Below are 17,203 nucleotides of genomic sequence, written 5' to 3'. Positions count from 1 at the left end.
ACCATGGAGAAGTGATTTTGGTCTCATGACTGCAGAGCTATCTCTAGTGCTGCAACTACTGGAGCAGACATAGGAAAACAAAAAAAACAACAAACCAATAAAAAATAAAAAAAAGAAGTGCGACCCAGGAGAGGAGAAGACCCTGCATGAAAATGGCAATAAAGCCACATGACTAGAAGCCAGAGTGAAACAGGCATCTTGAGGTGGGAAATTTAGCCACTTCAGTCTAGTGTCTGCTATGTGAAAAAAACAAGCTAAGGCTAAAAACTTGTGCACGTCAGACCTCTCTCCTGTACTGGCTGGTTTGATGTGGTAAATCTTTTTCAGAGAAGACCAGAAGTAACAAGACAAGGCAGGTATACAAAACTTTTTATTGACAACAGAACAGTAAGGAGGAACGTCACCACTTCCCATTCCTCAGGAATGTCTCCATTTCACAGTCAGTCTGCTATAAGTATACTTTCATGGTAACAAGCAACACGAAGGCATGGAGCTGCCTGTCATCTCAAGAAAAAAGTTTCATCAGTGCAGTGTAAAGGGACCGACACTGTGCAAGGGTGCAGCAGGTCCTGTCACAACACAAACGTGGCAGGCAACCGTATATACAGAGCCAAGAGGCACAGAGATGAAGCAGTCAGAAGCCTCAAATTACCTCCATTATTTCTATGAGGGCACCTGAAGCGCTGCTCCACCCATACTCTCTTTCAGAAGCGAATACTTTTTTCCTGTTACTCCTTTAGTTTCCCATGTCCTCAAAGACGTTCACACTACCAGCTGAATGGTACCATGTCAGAGAATGCCTGAGCTTTTGTATTTTGCTACCTCATACCAGTTCATGCATGCACTTGAGTTTACTTTCAGAAGCTTACATTGACATAAAGATGGGGGGGGCGGAAAAAGTGCAGCATAAGAATAGGAACTGAAAGGATTTAGTTGTTAATGCTTCTTTCCTAATAAAAATATTTGGTAGTACTCCTTGCACTATCATTTTTATGAAGTATGTAATGCGGTCTACTTAACATTTTAAAGAAACTGCATGTCAAACAAAATAATTTCAAATATTCTGAAATTAAATTTGAACTGAGATTCAATCTAAACAAAATATCTTAACTTTAGCTTACACAGAACTGCACACTGAGTGCAAGATGAGAGCACTCTTTCTACTGCATAAGTTTTTTCTGCCTGCAGAACTGTACTGGGACCACTGTGTAGTAGCTCGTACATTTATTAACAATTATTAATTTATCATGTTTTTCCTTTACTTAGTGGATGTGCCTCTGGATGAGTAGACTGGTTGTTAAAGTGCTTTAAAATAAAACAGAAACCCCAACAAAAGAAAACATCCCTTGAAAAACCACAACAGATGTGAGAATTTTATCTGAAGTACTTTGTACAGCATTTACAATGTCAGCATAAAGCATCCGAAACATGAGCATTCCCTGCAGACTGATGCAGTGTAAGCAGTCTCATACGTTACATACTGCAATTCCTCTGGATTCAAGATGCACAATACTTACAAAAACAACCCTAGAAGCACAGACAAATGCTGGTGGCTCTTCCTCTTCTTTTTAGAAACATAATAAAAAAATCTGCATTACTCTTTCATAATTTAAATACATAAGTAATCTCCACTTTTATTACTTCATGACAATGACTTCAAATTTACATTATTTTAAGTACCGTCATAATAGCTCCATGTATAATACAGATATTTGCTGATATCCTATCAGAAAATAAAAAAAACAAAACCCTTCCACTATATAAAAAAAATGCTGGAAAGACAAGAACACAGAACAGGGACTTGGTACAGACTATGATTTCAGTTTTATATCAATCACAGTTAACCCAAAATTAACAGATACACAGCGATATTCAAAAGCAGTGCAAATATCTTTGGAGGTTAGAATAAAATTATACTACAAGAACATAAGACAGAAGAAATTAAAAGGCAAGTACTTCAAGTACAGGAACCAGTCTCTGTGAGGTCCATCTTAGTGTTAGCTGGGAGTTCCTTTTCCCATCCTACTTCTTCCTCTGAAACACATTAGCCAACATCGCGCCTGATGTAGTCAGCTGGCCCATTTTGTTCAAAAACTTGGTCTTTGTATCTTCGCTGACAAGGCTCGCTGCAATCGACATTGAGCTGGGAAAGTAAAAAAAATAGTGGCATAAGACTACAAAGAAGAAAAGAACATGGTGCCATTATTTAATAAGCAATTGAATTGTCTTTGCATTTTAGAGTTTTCAGGATCACAAGACCAGTCCATCACGAAGAACTGAAAAACCATCACTACCAAGCCCAAATACACACTGTTAAATGGATTTTCATGCTCTCACAGGCCTAGTGAAAAGTCATAAACTATTTTTGTGCATACCAGTTGTTACTACCTTTACAAGTTACCACACGAGCATTTGTTAGCTATTTGGCAATTGCTCTAGTGACAAATACCTCTGAGAAAGATTAGCTTTACCTTCTCAATGGAAATGTCAATCCTTGTTTAATGTACAAACAACAGTACTGGTTCAGACTAAGGATCTATCTAGCCCAAATATCCTGCCTCCGACCGTGGCCATTAGCAGATATGTAGGGAAGAGTAAAAGCAAGGTAAGTACAAAACAGTGACAACTCTCCTTAATTTCCAACTCTCTTATTTTCCAAATATTTCCACCTGAGCTGAATTGAAATTTGGTGTGGACTGTCCATCTACAAACTCCCAGTAAATTTTTATCTCATATTACCAGTTCAGCTTTCTCTTCGATCTCCTTGTAAATTTCTTGTAAACCCCACCCTGGGGCACTGAGTGTTACTGGGTCTCTCTCTCCCTGGGTAAAGAGCTTTCTCCTTCTGGTTGTTGTGAATGCAACTCCTGCTACCTTGGTTTGAGTGTTCCTACTTCATACGTACTAGAGAAGACAATGGAGAACCCACAATTTTCCCAAAAACTGGACTAGAAGGAACAACCCGATCAATGCTGAACCTACAAGATGCTACAAATTTAAACAACATATTAAAAAATAATACAAATGCTGCAAAATTAAATTATTTTATTTACAGCATATCGGTGACCTCAACTTCAGATATATGTAACTGTTGAGCATAGTAGGAGTAATTTGTCTCTAGGAGTGCAACAAGGTAGATGTAAGATAGCAGGAATATTAATAAATATTCCATACTTCTATATTTATAGCTAAAACTGCAAACGTACTTTTTCAATGCTAGACAGGGTCAATTCTACAAAACATTTTCTCCCTTGTGAGCTCAGCATGGACTCTGTATTTCAAAATTATACTGAAGATCACAAGATCTGTCTTACTGGCACAGGCCAGCTTCCAGGAACTGACTTTCCAGTCTGCAAGGTTATAAAAAGTTCTGTTAGAACTTACGCATCAAGGCAGGTCAAGCTGAGGTTAACTACAAATTGCTTCAACAGAATTTGAATTATTTCTTCAAAAGTAGAAGGAATGCAATTTTTCCCATTTCATACAACAAAGGAAGGCACTTAGTGGTAACAATTTCTGATTATTTTTAAATGTAGTGTTTAAAAAAAAACAAAAAGGGAAGCTTCTCACTAAAGCTGTATTGTGGATTTACAGATAGCTTATCTGTATGATAACTATAGCCCCTCAAATGTACTCCCTCATCCCTTCTGCATTTTAAGCTGAAGTGACTCCCTGTCTTTGCATTTCCACAGTGCCTAATAGATCTAGATGCTTGAAGGGGCCTTTGGTACACCTTACTCAGCATACCTAAGAGTATCATAAAACACACTCTTACATACCTTTTTCAGTACATCTCCTATTAATGGAACAGGTTATTCAAATTAATCATCTAATTTTATATCTTATTATTAGTTGGTATTTTCTGAAAGCTGTAAAGTTCATCATTACCCAACATTTACTGTTCAAGCATCATTTTATTTAAAGTATGATGTCTGAATTTTCAGTAAAGTTTAAAATTTTGAAAATTGTTCTCAGGTTACATTTCTTTTTTAGACATCACCTGATAAAAAAAGTTGTCTAAATGATATTTTAAAAAATAATATTTTTATTTGATTTAGCAGCCAGTGATTAAAATATATAGCTGGTTTGAAATGATGTATAAACTTTTGAAGTGAAATATTTCTTTCATGCACAATCATGTAGTCAGACATCTCTGGCTTGATTAAGTATCTACAGTCACCTAAGGAATCACACATTTTCAGTTGATAAAACTTAGCAGGTAAGTTACTACTACTGTAAGATAGATTTCTTGTGCAATTTCCTTTGATTTCATGGTAAAGCAAGGGCATATAAACTATGTAAATAACACTTTACACTCATTATCAGCTGATTAACAACAAGAAGCTATTCCAGCCTATGATGTATACTAGAGTTGCGTATAACTTGAGAAAATAGGAAATATAGTTCAAAAAAAGCCTAGCAACTGGTGAAAAACCTGTAGTTTTAAACAAACTGTGGTGTCATTATTCTAATGATCCTAAATAAGTTTGAGGAAAATCAGGAAACATTCAAATGTTCAATTGTTTCAAAACAGGTTTTTTGGCCACACCAACCATCCGATGTTAAAAATTAAAAATTGAGAACTAGAGGGTCTAGAAGTTAATGTTTTCATGTAAATGTTTTTCAAGTTTATATTACTGTAAAAAGAAAGATAAACCATAACACTTGGCATACTTAAAAGTTTAAATATGCCCCAAAAGTACTTTGATTTCTATACAGTCCTAAGGAAAATCCGTGCATTTACTTTTTTATTTTAAAAAAAAAAGGTGCCAAAAACCAAACCCACAAATAAAACTAATGTGTAAACATCAAATTTTTGACCAGCGTGTAGATGGATTACATGCTCCTGTCACATGGGGAAGCTTTAGGCCAAAACAAACATTCATGGTGTACATTTTATAAAAATCAGTTTGTTACGTAAGTTGTTACTCAAGATTGAAACACCTTGTTAATTGCTAAAGAAAATGTTTAGAAGTACCTATCCAATATTTCAAAAAGAAAAGTTTTTTAATCAACAGAAGGCAACCAACAACATCTTATGATTGCCTTTGCATCCGGTTTTATTTTGTGCACGCATTCTCATGTTGGTAACAGAAATCATTAATTTGTCTCCTAGTTGCTTTTAAATGTTTCATCAAATACATGTTTAACACTGAAATTAGGAACTGAAATTAGCAGGAAAAAGGACATATTCATGTATATGTAAAGGTCATTTCTTCAGTGCTAAAATATTTTGTGTTCATTTCATACAGTAAAAAATTGCAACCATAGCCTAATTCTGAATAAGAAAGAGGAAGGCTAATTAAAGAACAAAGGAACAAATTGAAAATACTTATCTTTTCAAATCTTTCAAACCTTTCAGCAGTTGCATTCTAAAAGACTGGATGTTGTTTCATGTTCGCATTTATCTGTTTTTGGAACGGCCTATTAGGGCTAACTGTCATTTCAAAATAGTTTTCTAAGAGGGATTTTAAGTAATACTGACCTCTTGCATATATATAGGTTAACATGTCTGCACTGATAGTAGCTAAAGGAAAGTAAGTCTAAATTCTACATAAAATAAAAGTTGATCACTCAAACTCTAGCCATGCACACAATAGCGCCGATGACCTAAATAAGTGAAAACATTTGAGTGGCAAAAGCACATATTTGAAAACTAAAAATATTTAAAAATCGTGTCCAACTGAAGAGCACCACTTGAGAATTAGAAAGAGCTCAGGCAAGGAATTTTGTATCATAACTTTTGGTTTCACAGCTCAGCTACAAGTAAGATGATGAAAATCCTTCAGGTTAAGGTTAATTCTGTTCTTTAAAAAGACCAGTCTGATATTGTGCACTCTTGCTACACTCTGAGAGAGGAAAAAAATTTCTTTCAGAATATATTTGCCTGGGTAGGAATCAGTTCCATATTTTCTAACCATCTCTTCTAAGAAACTGTCAAGAAGTTGCTCAGGACGTGATAAAGTAATTTACTTCAAGAAAACACTGATCAGGCATGAAAGTCATATTTAGATACACACACTGCTTTTATTTTTTTTCTTTACAGAGCCAGAGTCTGAGGTGGTAGCTTTTTTATTGCACAAAGAATAAAAATGAAAATGAAAAAAGAATATTGGTAAGTTTGTAGATTAAAAAAAAAGTCCTTAAAACCCAGGCAGAGGAAATATTTGCAAAGTAATAGATGCCCATGTGTGTAACTGGTTCATTAGAATCAACTTGTTAATCAAAATACTAAGTTGTTGCTTATGTGGAGGGGTGTCCTGATGCACAAATTGGTTCATGAGAGTCTACAGCAATTGCTTAGCACCAGATTTGCAAAAAGAGTCTGGCTGTTAATTCTGCCTAATCATAATTACCTATTGCGTATCTACTATGCACGGTACATTATACAGGGAACACCTTGATAAAATTACTACTTACTTGCAAAAAAGTAGGATGGGTCTAATAGGGCAACTAGCAAGTTCCTGTCTTGGAAAAAATTATTATTGCTAGGCTGTTCTCCAAGGAAATAGCTGGCTTAAGTACTGATATTTAATATAGCCAAAGGCAAGCTAACTATTCACTGCTCTCTAAAACTAAAAAACCAAATCCACAGCAGCTTAAGAATCTGAAGGATACAGGATGGGAATGGGCATTCAGAGTATGGCTGTTGGGGGACACACAGGTATGCATGCCAGAGCTTTCTGGCTCCATTTAAGAGAAGCCAGAAAGAATAAGGGCAAAAATATGAAGGTTGAGGAAGTAACACAGTGAAGCCCAGGAGAAAAACAGCAGCATGATTGAATGCATTTTTTGGTTCTTGATTGACTGGCTATTTAGGTTGCAAACAAGGAATATGCCTGTGGAGAGATTTAAGTCTTATAACCCTGCTCTTATTAACTAATATGTCAAAGAAATACCTATTTAATCATGAAAATAAGACACTCAACTGGAATATGCAGTTAGTACAGTATCTACTTTATAACATTGCCACATGAACATGAAAGAGGAAAAAGAATGATGTGACAGTGCATTCTTCAGATCTTAAAGGTTTTTCTTCTCCGTCAGACAGGACTTCTACATGACTAGACAGAACCAACTGCCTTATGAGAACAGAAAAACTATGGACTGTGATTTGTAGTAGAGTCTGGAGATTTTTAGTCTTAAAATTATTCCCCTTCTAAAGTCTATAAAGTTGATTTCTAGAACACTTTTAATAGCTGACCTGATACTTGTGTCTCAAATGGATTCAGTTATTATTACACGTCATTCATTTTCAGCTACAACAGTAAAAAGGCTAATTACTACTGGTAAAGACTGAAATTTTATTTGGTGCATGAAAGAATGCATCTTCTTCCACACCATGTCTCTTCTGTTCAATTCTTCTAAACTTTTCCGATTACAGTTGTTCTCAAACAACCAGCTGCTTCCAGGATTTTGCCTGAGCTCTTTCAAGAAGTAAATTCCATCCATTTGTTACAGACATGGAAGCATGACATAAATAAGTTTCAATAATTGTTTTGACTCCATGGCAAGTTATCAGGACTAAGGACAGATTCTCTTTCAGATACCGATTGTTTCTTCTCAAACTCTTCCTGATAATACTACTAAGGATTTCTTAAGTTACATAATCATGAGATGTTACCTGCTGATAAGCCATTCCAGGCAAGAAGCAGGCAAAAGAACACATACACATCATCATAAAGCTGCTTAGCTTTCCAGATCTGTGGCTCTGTTAGCTTCTTTTGTTATCAGGAGAGAGAGATACCACACACAATATCACTTCTACCGCATGAGGCGAGCTGATGCAGACACAACATGTATCTGATGCCTCACTGGAGAGCTGGGTTTAATGTGCATTTGTAGAATGGGTGTTTTACTCAGGTGCAACATAGTTGGCATTTTCCCAAAGCCAACATATTTACTAAACAGTGTTTTCACATAAATAGGTTAGTTTATACACTGGAGAAACTATTTTCATCTGCACTGGTCACATGCAAAGACAGCAGCCTGGAGTAGGTCACTACATGAATGGATAAAATATTAAGAAGAAAGTAACATGGGAAAATAAGAACACAATGGCTAGGATACAAACAAAAATGTGTTTTCTTGTGTTTTACGCTGCAAATGGAAACAACCAGAAACTGAATTAAAGTTCCTGAAATCTACTTTCAAATACAGGATACGTCAGTGTGGTATTTCTAGTCCAAAGCCTTGGACATCACCATGGAATAGATTCTGCAGAATATTAATGTGGAGGCACAATAAAAAAGAGAAGTGGAAGCCTTACCCCTGCGGTTCTTGGACAGTCTTGTTTTCCACTTTCTGTTCACACTCTTTTATCATGGAGCTTAAAATAACCTAAGACACACAAGGAAGAGAGATATATCACATTTTTTCTTTTGCATTAACACTACGTACAAAATCTACTCTGCAACAAATTCTGACATTAGCAGAGCTATTTAAAGAGTCTTGCTTGTTTTTCAACTGCATTTACATTCGAGCTACCTGATAATGCCTTGTGGCTAGAAACAACAAAATCATTCAAAATATTTTAAGGAAGAAAATATTTTTTTTAAATAGTTAAAGGAGTTCAAAACTCCTTCCTGCTTCCCTTGGCCTCTTAAAGTAGACCTAAAGCAAACTCACTTCTGTGACACACCTCCTTATCTTCCCTTTGCTGAACAATACTTGTATTTATTAGCAATTAACTTTGACATACATTCATTCACCTTCCCTTTATTTTTCTTTAGGGAGTTTTCAAGTACCTTTTAAAATGTGTATCTTTACCAACATTATGCATAAAAGAAAAAGCAAGGAAAAGAAAAGAAAAAAGTGTGATGGCATCCTGAGACAACATCTTAGTGGTAAGGAACTGCTAAAGCAAACTTGGGATCATTTCACTGGTGTCTTACAGGGTTTGTATGAATTAAAGCTATTTTTCTTTACTTAAACAGTTGCAGCATTCAAGGTTTCTGCAGAATACTTTAGACTAAACATGCCCTCACACTGACATTTTACATTTCTCCAGCACACCAAAAATAAAGGAATGTTCCCCAATAGCAGGCTTTGAATGAAATCACTGGACAGGTACAGAACTCCCTGCCTACAACAGTACTGCATTTACACAGAAGCATTTGAAACAGGTAAAACAGTTGCAATGTAGAGTGTGAAACTACATAAATGGAAACTTTCTCTGCTCACAGCTCAGGACAAAGCTAAGCACTTTCTCCGAGACACTAAACTTAAAATCTCAAAGCTACAGACCACTAAAATTAGCAGTGTCTTACCATGAATAGATACAATAAAGGAAATAAACTAATTTGAATCACTAAAATACAGATCAGTTACTAATGGTTATTACCAAATAATAACTATTTTTAAATGTATTTATATACATAAACAAGCTGGTTTCTGTCAAATTCCTACTAAACAGCTGCAGCACAAAATATCTTTTGAAAGCATTTATTACACTGATAAGATCTGCCCTCGTCTGCAGATCCGTGCCACTGTTCACTTCATTCCTCAAAAATTATTACTTACACATTTGGAAGAGTTTGGGTAGTAAGTGTTGTATACCCTCGAACATTTCAGAAAGCAGCATCCAAACCTGTATGAGTCTAACAGGACTACAATTCTTAGTGCTAAATTTGCTGTTCTTCATTTGCATAAAATATTATGCAAGTACTTCAACTCAGGAGCACAGATTAAAAGGAGAACTTCATTCAGAAGAATTCCAGTGAAAAAGCAACCTTTTCTATATGTATCAAAACTAAACTGAAAGTTCCAAGGAAAGCAATCATAATTTTTGTTTCTTAGCATGTGTATTGTTAAACCTGTGCACTGGAGCATGTCTACATTTTTGTACATCCAGCGGGATCTAGATGTTCCAAATATCAACAATATGAAGTTTTGATTGGGTGGAGGAGGGGAATTATTCAGCAAGAACCTATTATCATCTGAATACTGGGATGGATCCCCCATCCATTGCACAACTCCTTCTGGGAAGGCTGCATAATTCTTGGAGGAAGCAGAGCAATTCTCCCCTCTTTCCCACATTAATTTGTCTTAAAGTTCAGGGTGAAACAGAAGAAAGATATAAATATAGTATCATATGCAATTCCACATTATGATATTGCACATACTGCTCACACCTATTCCCTTGGGTTCTCTTTGTTTGGGCATTGCATTAACTATGAAATAATTTATGCCTCCTTTGAGAGAGACATTTTAGAGATATAACTGGAAATACAGAGACATTTTAGAGACATAACGTGCTTAAGTATTGTAAGCAATACTGCAGATGGACTAAATATTTTTATCAAGTATTGATTATATCTCACTAGCATGCAATTCAAAACTCAATTATTTTGAAAATAATAGAAGGCAAGTGGAGAAGGGAGAAGAAGGTTCTTGACATGGAATTGGAGACACTGGCAAAGTATCTGAAATGTCTGCACAAGGTGAAGTGTTTATTTTGAAGATGAGAGGGTCTGGCTTAAATGCCCAGCTTGCACTTCTGTTTATATGAATGAAAGGAAAATAAATATGAAGGATAAGTGGTAAATGCTGCCTGACAGGATCAAAAGCAAATTCCACAAATGTTACATTTCCAGGATGAGTATAAACTCTATTCTGCTGTTAGAGCCACAAGAGCCAAGACTTTGAAAGAGAAAATGTGGTGTTGTAATTGATATGCCATTTCAACTGTGAATGACACTACGATGACCAAAATAATGAGAAAAAGGTTAATGTCTAACAGTTTGAATCAGCAAATCACATTTACTTCAGAAAACATAATTTTAAAACAGAAAGCTTGAAAGACAGACACTAGAGCTATCTGGGCCTCAGATGTCTCCATCATGGTGCCTACAAAAATGCTGTTGTACCAAGGAGCTGATGAAGCATCAGATTTCCACTTTGACAGTAAAAGCTGTAGTGAGTTTTCTCATCCCCTGAAGTAGGAATAAGCATTTTTAAATTTACATTTCTCTCTGGCTATAAAAGATAAAGCACTTTGTCTCATGGCTGAAGCCAATTAATCACATGATCTTGGCAAAGGACGATAGAGAGTTGTCGTTACTTACCTATTTATTTTTAATCCTATTTAGCTCTGAGTTCCTTCTCCGGCTACGAGAGTCAAACTCAATCAAATGAGCTCTTTTGTTCTAATTCAGGGATCTTTTGAACTGACTATGCTCTTAAACCTTAGAAATTGCACTAATTACTATTTACTACCAAAAAAAATTAAGTACTAGGATTTGTATCAGTTATCCCATCAGTGAAAATGGCAAAAGAAATAAAATTAAAATAAAACCAACTTTTACCTACTACAGCTTTCAGATACAGTTTTGAACTTCCCAAAACACACTACATCTCCCAGATCTCTCTGAATACAGATTATAATTAAGAGCTGTCCTCCAGTGCTGTCTGTGTTAAGGAAGTGCAATACTGTTCCTTTTCACTGAAGCTCAGGTCACTACTGCCCCTTCTGATACAGTCCTCTGAAGTCAGATTCTTTCCTTCTAGATCTGAAAGTTACTCAAAGTAATTCACTTCCAGTTCCACACATGTAAATTTATATAAAGCAATACAACAATATCCAGAAAATAAAAGAATGAGACTGAAAGTATAACTGGAAGAAGACACTTTGTTATCTATCAAGTATATGAACTTAGAACTCCTACAGAACACAGTTGTCTCAATTAAGTCACTTTTGCAAACACAAGGAAAAGTCATGTCTTAAGTACAAAGTAATCCATTGAAGTGCAGCATTAACCTTGAAAATCCAGAAAGATGTTCATTTGTACAGTTTGATTAAATTTTTTCCTCCATTACTTGCAATGTTCATACGGTCAAGATCTTCCCAACAGGCAACTAAACTACATCTTTTCAGCGACTGACTTGATAGTTGTGTTTCAATCTCTTGGACACTCACACAGTAAAAAAGTGTTTTCTAATGTTCAGAGGGGACCTCTTGTGTTTCAGTTTGTGCCCCTGCCTCTTGTCCTGTCACTGGGCACCGCTGAGAAGAGCCTGGCTATATCCTTTCTGCACCCTTCCTTCAGGTATTTATACACATTCATGAGATCTCCCCTTGAGCCTGCTCTTCTCCAGCTGAATATCGTCAGCTCTCTTAGCCTCTCCTGCTAGGAGAGACACTCCATTCCCTTTCATCATCTTTATGGCCCTTCGCTGGACTCTCTCCAGTAGGTCCATGCTTCTGTAGCGGGGAGCCCAGAACTGGTAACAGTACTGCAGATATAAAGTGCATCCCATAAACTTCAGAACTATACATTCCTCATTCTTACCTATCATTTCTCTCTTGCACTCCACCAATTTTCATCTGCATTTTCTTGGACATATTGCAGCCACTGATTTTAGTGTATCCTTGTTTTGACTAACAAACACATGGTCAATAATTCCAGCCTGGGTCAGGCCCATGGATTATTATTCTCTGTTGATTTTCTAAGTAGGTAGTAACAAATTCCATACAAGAAATCCGAGGGCAATTAAAAGTGACTTCAGGGCCTTGGGACATATGGTGAAGGGATCAGAGGCCCGTGTAGTGCCTCATCCGTGTAGTGTTCTCATCTGTCATTTCAACTACAGGGAATGACAAGGGGAGGAATAGGAAAAGCCAAGAAATAAAGAGCTGGCTTTGAACCAGGTGTGAGGAGTTAACTTTGGGTTCTTGGATGCTGGGTTGCTGTCCAAGGAGGTGGTACACTCATCCCTGAGGGGCAAATGGTTTATTACCAAGAATCTGGCAGGGCTCATTAATAGAGCTTTAAAGTAAAAGTGAGGAGGGAGAGGGACAAAAACGGGCTTGATAAATACCAGCCTGGGAGTGGCACCCCAGTGTCTGTGGAATGGTGTGTTGATAAGGACCTTTGGTCTGCTACCTCGGAGGAAGTGGGGGGTAGCACTTCAAATGGCAGCACAGATGTAAACATTATTGATGGGTTAGAAAATTCAGTGAATGGTCACTTAGGAACTGCAACTATTCCCCTTCGGAGTGTAGTGGGATCAACAGCCCAGCTGAAATGCGCCTACACAAACACGAGGAACTAGAAGTAATTGCAAAACAAGAAGACTATTATATAATTGCCATGACAGAGGCCTCGTGGGATGACTCGCATAACTGGAGTGCTGCTATGGCTGGCTATAAATCCTTCAGGTGGGATGCCCTGCTGGACTTGCTCTTTGTGAAAAGACAAGGTCTTGGGGGAGGTGTGACGGTTGAAGGATGCCTGGGGCACAGCAATCATGAGATGATGGAATTCTCCGTTCTAGAAGTAACGAGGGCAGTCAGTAGAATGGCCACCTTGGACTTCTGGAGGGCAGACTTTGGACTGCTCAGAAGGCTGGTTGATAAAATTTCCATGGGAGACAACTGGATGATCAGGACCAGTCAGCATGGGTTTATGAAAGGCTGGTCCTGCCAAACTAGCCTGATCGCCTTCTGTGACAAGACGACCCGCTTGATGGATGAGGGAAAGGCTGTGGATGTAGTGTACTTGGACTTCAGTAAAGCCTTTGACACAGTTTCTCACAGGCTTCCACTGGCCTGGACTAACACTATAACACTAAGCTGGGAGGAAGTGCCAATATTTGGAGGGTAAGAAGGCTCTGCAAAGGGATCTGAACAGGCTGGATCAAAGGAGGCCAATGGGATGAGGTTTAACAAGGCCAAGTGCAGAGTCCTGCCCTTGGAAAACAACAACCCCACATAGCACTACAGGCTGGGGGAAGAGTGCCTAGAAAGCTGCCTGGCAGAGAAAGACCTGGGGGTGTTGGTTGACAGCCGACAGAACATAAGCCACCAGTGTGCCCAGGTGGCCAAGAAGGCCAATGACATATTGGGTTGTATCAGAAATGGCATGGCCAGGAGGACCACAAAAGTAATTCTGCCCCTGTACCGGGCCCTGGTGAGGCTGCACCTTGAATACTACGTTCAGTTTTGGGCCCCTCACTACAAGAAAGACATTGAGGTCCTGGAGCATGTCCAGAGAAGGGCAGCAAAGCTGGTGAAGGGGCTGGAGAACAAGTCTTACGAGGTACAGCTGAGGGAACTGGGGTTCTTTAGCCTAGAGAAGAGGAGGCTGAGGGAAGACCTTATCACTGTGTACAACTACCTGAGAGAGGTTGTAGAGAGGTGAGTGCTGGTCTGCTTGCCCAAGTGATAGGTGGTGAGAGGGAATGGTCTCAAACTGCACCAGGGGAGGTTCAGATTGAACATTAGGAAAAACTTCTTCACTGAAAGGGTTATCAAGCACTGGAACGAGCTGCCCAGGAAGGTGGTTGAGTTCCCATCCCTGGAGGTATTTAGAAGATGGGTAGGGATTTAGTAGAATACAGGTATGGTTGGACTTGGTGATCTCAAAGGTCTTTTCCAGCATAGGGATTCTATGATAAACATTTCCTTTTTCTTCAAAGATCTGTTGCTTCTACACGCTTTTCTGACAGTTGAGTATTTCTCTGCAGAGGTCCACTGGTCAGAAATACATTTTAGAAGATTTTATTGTTTTCTTAAATCATGTGTAGTATGCCTTATCAAAAAACACTCAATGCTATGTTTTGATACCATTCATGAGTAGTTCTCCTTAACTTATAGTTTAAAATACCATTACATTTCAACTGTTGGTGCCACTTGCACCTCATACTCAGTTAATATAGCTGCTCACCTCGTGCTCTGGTGAGAGATGTTCCATGTCAGTTCGTAAACACTTAAGTCCTGGTAAAAAGTGGTTGACCATTAAATCCTCTGAAATAACTAAAAAACAGGTGGTTAAGGTATTATAAGGATTGTCTTCTGAAATCACACTACTTCGTTTTCTGTCTTCTGATAATGCTATTCTACCGAACACAGCAACAACCTACAGCAGCAAACCCCAAGAAAACAGAACAGCATTTGGTATTCCATGACTAAAACCAAAAAAAAGATCTTAAAACATTTCATATCCATACCAGTCTTATCATATCTGTTTTCCTTAATTTACTGATAAAGATCAGGGACTTGAGTTTTGCAGCTTTTTTTTATTTAAGTATCTACCAGTTACACTGTATTGGGCCAGGCCAAGACAGAATTGATTTTCCCCATATCAGCCCTCACAATGCTGTGCTTTGTGTTGGTAGCTAGAAGGGTGTTGATAACACCAGTGTTTTGGCAGCTCCTGAGCATCAAGATACAAAGCATCAAGGCTGACTCTCCAACATTACTCCTTCACCAGTAGGTTGGAGGTAGGCAAGATCTTGGGTGGGACAAAGCCAGGACAGCTGACCCAAACTCACCAAAGTGATATTCCATACCATATTAAGTCTGCTTAGCAACAGAAGTTAACAGAAAGGAGGAGGAGCATTCGCTATGACGTTTGTCTTCTAGAGCAGCTGCTACACCTACTGACACTCTACTTCCCAGGAAGTGGCTGGATATTGCCTGATGTGAAGCAGAGAATAAATAAATAAATATTTTCCTTAGTTTCCATGTATGCCACCTTTGCTTTTGCTTTATTAAACTGCCTTTGTCTCGACTCACAACGTTTTCTCTGCTTCTCCTGCTCAGAAGGGCAGTGATAGAACAGCTTAGTGGGCACCTGGCATCCAGCCAAGGTGAAACCACCTTCTGTGAAAATCTCTTCTTTATACTGATCAGATCATGTTTTACATCACATGTTCAAAGACAAACTTATTTATTTCTCAGGTAGTAATCTTCTCCCCCCATCAGAGAATTAACATCCGAACTTCCATAAAAAAAAGGATACAACAACAGGAAAGAGCACTGTAGGCTTCAAACAGGTGAGTAGCGATATCCAGTCTCTTCGAATCCACAGACTGCTGGTTGTTGACCAAAGCTAATTTGTGCAAGTGTGGAATAACAACTGAAAATGTAAATACTGGAATAAATATTCGAAATTGCTTATCGTAAACTTGCTTAGCTTTAAAGAGTTGATAAGTGGCAATTGCAGGCATCTGACGCATCACACATCAGCGTGGAATCAAAACTGCAAATAACGGCCTTTGATGGAACTGCCCTGCAGATTTAACTGATCAACTCAAACTTGAAATAAAACTGTGATAATACCACCTGCAATAAAAAGGTACCTCAGAGTACCTTTGAAATAGTAACAGTTTACAGAAAATAGCTGTCTAAAACATGCTTCTATTTTATAAATATAGTTGATAAGCTAGAGACAGAAGTAGACGCGTCATTTAGAAATCTTCACTGACTATAGAGGAAGCCTATCTAATGAGTTCAGCCTGCTAAACTACATGCTTGCAGCTGGAAGGCATGATAGCTCTTCATGTTTTGTTTACAAGTAGCTTTAAGACATTCTAATAATCGACTTTGCTCTTCTATGTGGTTTACATTTCAGGGCCATGAAAAAAAGCTGTTTTGTTAATCTGAGACGCACTTACATTTAAGATGTGTGGAATACTTGAAATACATATATATGCCAGCAGGGGGTGAAGCAACGGGGGAGGGTCGAGAGGAAGGCATTTTACATGTCAAGTAACTGAAATACTGCTTTAGGGACAAATCAGCTTTAGGGCAGAAAGAGGAATACTGTATCCTCCCACTGATGCAACTTACATTCATCTCTAAATCTGGGCTCAGCATTAGGTCCAACTCTTCCAAATGTTTTTATGATTTCTGTATGTAGAGAATGTTGGTCTTGATATTGAGGATCCTCCAGGAAAGATGCCAGCTGCATTTTTACTCTTTCCAGAAGCTTCCAGAGAAATAAAAAGTACACAAAGTAATGAAGATGCTAGAAACTGTTACGGTTAGTTCAGAGCGTGTCTATAATCTTCCATATTTTAGATGATAAACCTTGAACTTTCTGTTAATTTACATTTTTTCTGATAGGATGTTCTAAACTCTTCAATGGAGCTCTACATTTTAAAGACTGTTGACAGCTTTTTGTTGTGATCTAACTTTAACTACAGACAGGTTATTCCATATAGCCAGTCTTTCCTCCTGAGTTTTCCTTGGCTTTGACACATTTTTCACCTAGTATTAAAATTTCCCTCTATTAATACATTAGGAGTTTTCCTGTTCAATTATAACTGAATTCAAGTTATTTTTTTGGTGATCTATCCCCATCAGTGTGCTGAAAAAATTTCTGCAGAGGACAGAGATGCAAAAGTAAGCACCACAGAATCGATAGAATTAAAAAGATTTCTTCAAATAAAGGCCAGAAAAACTGAAAATATAAATATA

The 17,203-nt window shown here is 37.8% G+C and overlaps 1 protein-coding gene across 4 annotated transcripts in view; it reads right to left on the bottom strand.

The window, feature by feature from the left end:
* Positions 1-358: 358 nt before the first annotated feature.
* RELCH (RAB11 binding and LisH domain, coiled-coil and HEAT repeat containing) overlaps positions 359-17,203 on the bottom strand; it is an 88,474-nt gene continuing 71,629 nt past the window's right edge. For 3 of the 4 annotated variants that reach the window (XM_069853534.1, XM_069853536.1, XM_069853537.1), the window contains 5 exons: positions 16,574-16,712; positions 15,744-15,860; positions 14,667-14,755; positions 8,270-8,340; positions 359-2,143 (listed from right to left, as the gene is read on the bottom strand). In XM_069853534.1, coding sequence (XP_069709635.1) covers positions 2,023-2,143; positions 8,270-8,340; positions 14,667-14,755; positions 15,744-15,860; positions 16,574-16,712 — 537 coding nt within the window. In that variant the 3' untranslated portion in view covers positions 359-2,022. The remainder of the gene's footprint in view (positions 2,144-8,269; positions 8,341-14,666; positions 14,756-15,743; positions 15,861-16,573; positions 16,713-17,203) is intronic. The other variant, XM_069853535.1, reaches the window with a different exon arrangement.

Source organism: Phaenicophaeus curvirostris, chromosome 3 (assembly GCF_032191515.1).
Source record: "Phaenicophaeus curvirostris isolate KB17595 chromosome 3, BPBGC_Pcur_1.0, whole genome shotgun sequence".
NCBI lineage: Eukaryota > Metazoa > Chordata > Aves > Cuculiformes > Cuculidae > Phaenicophaeus > Phaenicophaeus curvirostris.
The sequence above is the reverse complement of the archived record's forward strand: the minus strand, read 5'-3'. Positions and strand labels throughout refer to the sequence as shown.